The 7,143-nt window shown below is 34.1% G+C and overlaps 1 protein-coding gene across 1 annotated transcript; it reads right to left on the minus strand.

The window, feature by feature from the left end:
• Nucleotides 1–225: 225 nt before the first annotated feature.
• On the minus strand, nt 226–1,378 carry LOC109213857. The gene is made up of 2 exons (XM_019377697.1): nt 1,282–1,378; nt 226–793 (listed from the first exon to the last, which is right to left on the minus strand). Exons 1-2 carry the CDS (start codon nt 1,329–1,331, stop codon nt 520–522), a joined length of 324 nt encoding a protein of 107 aa, XP_019233242.1. The 5' UTR covers nt 1,332–1,378; the 3' UTR covers nt 226–519.
• Between the last annotated feature and the right edge of the window lie 5,765 nt (nt 1,379–7,143).

Below are 7,143 nucleotides of genomic sequence, written 5' to 3' on the forward strand. Positions count from 1 at the left end.
TAGTAGTAATTTTTATTAAAATGTTACGTATACTTTAAAATTTTAGGAAAATAGCATTTTTATTCCTCTAGTTAATGCTATATTCCTTTTTATCCTTCTCTTATTAGTTGCAGCACAGTTGAACTAAGTTAAATGCCTGAGTTTAATCTTTCAAGATAATTGAAGTTAATTACTAAAATATCCAACACGACCACTATTAAATATATTTATAGGGAGAGACAAATGTGAAGAAGCCAGTTATTTACTAGGGAACGATTCCAAACTTTAGTACTCCTAATACCTAGTTAAATTAACAATTTCAACTTTCAGTACAAGCTATGCTATATATATTGCATTTCCTGTAAAAGCAGTTCAGGATTCAAAGTTATGGATTTCCTCGTTTAGGACTGAACCCACAATCCAATTTATTTATGCTATCAGGGTCACAATCCATTTATGGAATGTACATATTTAGTAGATCCCATGTTTTAGTGCATATGCAAAGTGTTACTGTATATGATACAATATTGGCCCCTGATTTCATGAGTAATATTGCCTATAAGTAATATTATGGCTGATGGGAAAATCAGATTGAGGTTTGTCAACACCGTCCTCGCTCCGAAGCCAATACGTTTGAGTAAGAGAGGCAGCACCATTTGGTATGTCATCAATCACTCTTTCGTGACCTTGTGGGAAATATATCCCTGTCCTAGGGTGAGGTACCCACCAACATGATTTCTTCTTCTCCGATCCGTATCTCTCCTTCACCCCAGCAAGCTTGCTCATCCAACGTCCCACTTCATGCAGCTGCAACCTGCATATACATACATATATAAGAATTCATACTCTCAACAAAAACTATATATGAAATCTAACATCTGGAAGAGCCCACGTAGGCTACTCTCCTCTAAGCAAATACACTTCAAGCATTCTAGTTGAGCTCTGCAGCTAAGGCTCTTCCACACCTTTTTTTTTTTTTGGTTTCCCACCCGGTGTTCAGTACCCGCATTGGAGCCCGACTAATATCCTGATTTGCACCGCGTAGGGCCCCATTTGGGGGGAAGCGCTCCCTACCAAGGATTTTTTCATATCCAAGGCTCGAACCCGAAACCTCTGGTTAAGGGAAGAGCAGTCTCATCCACTGCACCACGTCCCTTTGGTGGTGCTGTTCCACACCTTAACACTTCCCTATAGTCTACGAACATGTAAATATGCTATGTACATCTTTAACGAGCATTTGCAAAAGATATATATATTATATACTTTAGCTAAGAAGAACCTCTAATTAGAAACAAAAATAACCTAATCTGCGGTGATTTTCGCGGAAGCCTAGTGATTCCAGCAGCAGTCATGGCTCTGGTTGATGAAGGAAACTAAATGTATATCTGTACTAGTTTAATGTTTGTAGGAATTTATGATCTATAAACAGGAGAATAAACAAACTATATATAGGCGTTCCTTATGTTCAAGAAGAATTAGATTCTATAGTACGTACTTCCATCGAGTGGTGAAGGTTTTCATTAAAAGTTGAAAAATATTCAAAAGCAACGATAGATGAAAAATAGAAGCTTTATACTTTTCCATATACCTATTTGCAAAATTTGGTTATTCTGGCAAAGTAGAGGTTTTTTAATGCATGCATGTACACATGGCTACTATTTACTTCGAATAATTAGCATGTGGAGCTTTGAAAGTAGCAATAAAGACATTCATTTAGGAGACAACTTATATCCAGTGAAATAAAAAGATTTAAGTTTTATGCACTAGCTTTTAAAGTTTTTATACTTGGAAATATTTGTGGTTAGTTATCATTGTTATCAATATGCTTCTTACAGAACTGTACTCAAACATATTTTATAATTGACTCAATTGTATAAATAACTACTTCCTCCGTTTCAAATTAGATGAGGTAGTTTGACTCGGCACGGAATTTAAGAATGGGAAATTTTCGTTCCTATACCGTATAGGAAACTATATTACCAAATATGTTCATAGTTTGCATATTACCCTTCATGCTAATAGTATTTCTACAAAATATAGACAATTCATTAAATAAGGAATCATAGTAGCTGTAGGCTTCCATATTTAGGCGCGCTAAAATTGGGGAATTAAATATTCTTCCAGATCTTCCACAACGCAAATCACGCACATTAATAAATATTGTCTGTTTCGTTTCAAATTTGAGTCTCTGTTTTTGCGATACACTGTGTTTCAACCTTTTTTCTGATTTCACACATCAAAAACGACTAAATCTTCTACAACAAACTCAATTATGTCCAAATTTCAATTATGCTACAATTGAATGGGAATTGGGATAGCTATTGGAGATTTAGAGAATTTCAGGTCGATGGTATTGTAGTCGATGAGGATGCGAGTTATAGTCTATTGATTTCCACAATAGCACATCAATTAATGATCGATACATCCGAAAAAATTATAGAAACCAAATACATTGTCAACGAGCATTGTCCTCCAATGGAAATTAGAAACGATATGGGTGTTCGTGTATACATGGAGACAAAAAAGAAAAACAAAAACTTAGGATCATATCCGCTATGTATAACTGTTCGCGATTTCAATATGGAATTGAGTATCACCAATGAGAACACAGCTGCAGGTTTGTGATTTTAATTTTTCTATCAAATTCTGGTTGTATGTTAATGTACTACACATTATCTACATTTTATCTACAAATAAACTACATGTCAAAGTAAATATATATATCAGTATGGATTTTCATAATATCTACAAAATGTCTACATTTAATCGACAATAAAACTACATAATATTTGAAAAATTAATATGAAATACAGAATTTCAATATTTGTATAAATTATCTACAAAATTTCTACAAACTGTTCATAACAGTATTTATATTTATTTTCATGCAGATTCGTCTGGAACACTAAAGTTACTTGATATGCCAACATCTCCCGTTATAGAGGAATATGAAAGTATAATAATAACAGATAGTACACCAAGTTCTATTGAAGTAGGACAAATATACCAAGACAAGGAAACCATTGCAACTGCAATGAAGCACTATTCTATCATGCACAAGTTCCAATTCAGGGTTAAAAGATCTAGTGCTAGAAGGTATGAACATGTGAATGGTCAAAGATCATTATTTTTTTTAATTTTGTAGTTTTTTTGTAATTTTTTACTTCTTCAGTTTTTTCTTGTGATAATGTTTATCAGTGTTGTAGATGAATTGTAGTTATGTTGTATATAAATTGTATAATGTGATCGTTTAAGCTAAAATAGTTTTCCTTTCTTTTTAAATCTACATTTTAAACCAGCATTTAAATTGTATTTATTTTGTAGCTACTGGCTGATATGTGTTGGTGAAAACTGTACATAGCACTTCAAGGCAACTAGCATAAATGATTCTGCAATGTTCAAGGTCAGAAATTTCAACAGCCAGCACACATGCTCTTTAATGGACAATACATTCATACAATGCAAACCTACTGCCATGGTTGTTGGTAGCATGGTTATTCCAAAATATTCTGATCCTAAAACAATTTACACACCAAAAGAAATACAATTTGACATGTTGTCTGAACACGGCGTGAATCTAACATACATGCAAGCTTGGAGAGCAAAGGAAAAGGCTTTACAGTTTTTGAGAGGTCATCCTACTGACTCCTACAACAAATTGCCTAGTTGTTTGTATATTCTAGAGAAGACTTATCCGGGGTTTGTAGTTAAATTGAAGAAGACGGGCGATGACTGCTTCTTGTACGTATTTGTTGCGATTTGTACGTCAATCAGTGGTTGGAAATATTGTAGGCCAGTTGTAGTAGTTGATGGGACCTTCTTAAAGTCAGCATACAGGGGAATAATGCTAACAGCTAGTACAATGGATGCAGCAGGTATTGAAGTTTTATTGTAGAAATATTGTAGCTTGTATGTTTTTTGTAGTACTTGCAGATTTATTGTAGATATATTATAGAAAAATTGTAGTTTGTATGTATATGTCTTCTTCTGCATTTTTCCTGCAGCCAATTAATTGCTTTTTGCCACATAATGTAGGTACCATATTACCGTTGGCATATGCTGCTGTTGATTCAGAAAATGACACATTATGGAAGTGGTTTTTTGAGCAATTTAAACATGCATATGGTAAAAGATCAAATATGTGTTTTGTTTCGGATCGGAATGAGAGTATCTTAAAGGCAACATCTATTGTTTGTCCCGGCATGCCACATTATTCTTGCATGTGGCATATTTGGATAAATATACGGGCAAAGTTCAAGAAGGGACATCTAAAGTTAAGTGAATTATACTTTGTCACGACACGGTCATACACGCTTGATGAATTTAATGAAAGGATGTCAAAGATTGAAGAGATTGACCTCCGTGTTAAAGCATACTTATACGATATTAGCTATCATAGATGATCTCGAGTACATGCTACGGTGAACAGAACTTGGACTATGACATCAAATATTGCAGAGTCGTTGAATGCTGTAACAAAATATGCAAGAGAGCTGCCGATAGTAGAACTATTAGAGTATATGAGGACCCTTCTTGAACGTTGGACGAAGGAAAAGTTATTGAAAGCAAAGGGTACATTCACATACCTTGGGTTCAAATTCAACAAAGAGTTAGATGACAACAGAACATTGTCGCACAAACTTAGAGTAAGATCTGATCATTTATTGAATCAATTAATTTATACAGGACAATGTAGATATCTTGTAATATTTTGTAGATATTTTGTATATAGCTTGAGTTTAACCGTATATGAATTATTTTTTGTTTGTAATATAATCGTAGGTGAGGGCTTCAACAGACTACATCCATACAGTACTAGATGGTGTGAGGCGCTATATTGTTTGTCTTGAAAACAAGAGATGTAGTTGTGGGCAATTCCAGCTTGACGAACTTCCTTGTCCACATGCTTTGGCTGCTTTAAGACACAGGGATGAGTCTTTTGAAGAATAATGTTCTCCTTATTACACAAGGGCGAACCTCTTGCGTACTTATGAAATACCAGTAAATCCCTTGCCTGATAAAAGCAAATGGAATGTGCCACAACATATATCTGAAGAAGTAGTAAGTCCACCTACAGGATGGAAAAGGCAGCCAGGAAGACCTCAAAAAGAAAGATACAAATCATATGATGAAATAAATTCAAAGAAGTACAAGGTTTCATGTGGCAACTGCGGAGGAGAAGGGCATAACAAAAGATCTTGCAAGAATGCACTCAAAAAAGAAATAAAATTTTATGTAGTTAACATGGTGTTTCATAAAAATTATTGGTGAGTTAAGGATAACAGATTTTGATGTGTAATTGTTGAGGTTTTTTAAGATCATAATGTAGTTAGTTAGGATTTTTCTGTATTGAGATAATACTTTCATAGAGTGATTTGTTTATGAATGGTTTCTATATATATAATCTACCACTTTTTTACTATCTCTGGAATCCTTTGCACAGTTGTTAATGTGTTTTTGCAATTTATCTATACTAAAACTACAAAAAAAATACATTAACTGGAATTTACAGAGTAACTACATTATAAATCAGTAGGAAAGTAGTTATATACCAATATATTGTAGATCAAGTATTGTTTACATTCAACAAATGAATATAAAAGAAAAAAAAGATCATTGTTAAATATTTTATACAAATTATATACAAATGCAACTACAAAAAAACTACAATACCTGTAGCTGACATAATAGCTAGATTATAATTATGCTAGAAAGAAGCTATATGCTAAAAATAATGTAGATCAGGTACTTTATACATTCAACAAATTGAATGTAAAAGCAACAAAATGTTTAGTTAATGATTTTTACACTTTATATACAAAAAAATAACAAAATAACTACATATTTTTAAGTTGACAGAATAACTGTATAAAAATTCAAGTGGAAAGGAATTATATGCTAAAAATAATGAAGATCAAGTACTGTAAAGATTGAACAAGTGAATATAAAACCAACAGAATATTTTCATTTGAACTACTATACTGGATAAGAAAAAAAACAAAGGCTACTATTGTAGCGCAAGTCTGCTACAATTAAAACAACAAAAATTGTTCAAAAACTTATCTACCATCTTTCTTCTAAACTAGCATCAACTAAACAATTGTACTACATGTTCCATACAAAATATTACAACTACTTCTTCTTCCTCTGGACTCGTGTTTTCTCATTCAAAGCTGGTGCACCTTTTCTCCTTGCCAATTTGCCTGTCACCTCACTTTCACTAATTGCCCCTAATTGCCCCATGCTCCTGCTTCTTTCTAGCATAGTCCCAAAGTAGCGCTCCATAGCATCTACGGTGTTGGTCAATATCAGAAAGGTCTTCTACCGGAATTGATAACTCTCCAAGACTAACATACTCTGCAAAGGCAGCAACAAATACACCACAATCGCTGCAAAAGATTAAAAAATGTCAATAATTTACCAAAACATCAGGAAAAAAAAGGGTTAAATGTAAAGAAAGAAAGAAGATTTTTGTTACAGTGATCCTTCTTTTTGCTGTGGTATCCCTCCGACGATCCACTGAGTGTTAAGAGGATCGGTAACAGGTTTCTCAATGTATGCCTTTGTATTCTTGAAGTTGATGTCTTTACACTTTTCATAAAAACCGGTGCATGACAAATACAAAGGGATAATAACAGAAAACTTGTCGACACAAGATTCAACAGTAGGGTGATTGTGTGAAGAGACCATGGAATCATACGCATAAAGTTGCCTTTCTGCAATGTCAAAAACAACTAACACCCAGTGAAATTTTTCTACAATGTTGACGGGCATAATGACATAATCAACTTCATCCCATGCAACATTTGCGAGTAGTCTATACCCCAATATATATTCTGCTACAACGTCATGGGGTTTGACAATAGAAAACTTCTTTTCTTGAGGAGAATTTTGGAACTTTCATAGATTTGATCAATCCTAGTCTTGAACAAACAATCTGTTGTAGTAAACCTGGTGTTGTTGTGGGGGCCATACTTGCCTCATTTCCTCAGGTAATACAGCCCGACCGGGGTGTCACAAGTCACGAGCATCTAGAGAAGTCTAAATACAACTACAAGGCCAAAAATATACGGAATAAAATTTGGAACCAAAGAAGTAATCCGGTGCCGCGAACGCTGCGGTCGACTCTGCTCAGCTACGATAGCAATACCTTCTAACCACGAC

The sequence above is a fragment of the Nicotiana attenuata genome, unplaced genomic scaffold (assembly GCF_001879085.1).
Source record: "Nicotiana attenuata strain UT unplaced genomic scaffold, NIATTr2, whole genome shotgun sequence".
NCBI lineage: Eukaryota > Viridiplantae > Streptophyta > Magnoliopsida > Solanales > Solanaceae > Nicotiana > Nicotiana attenuata.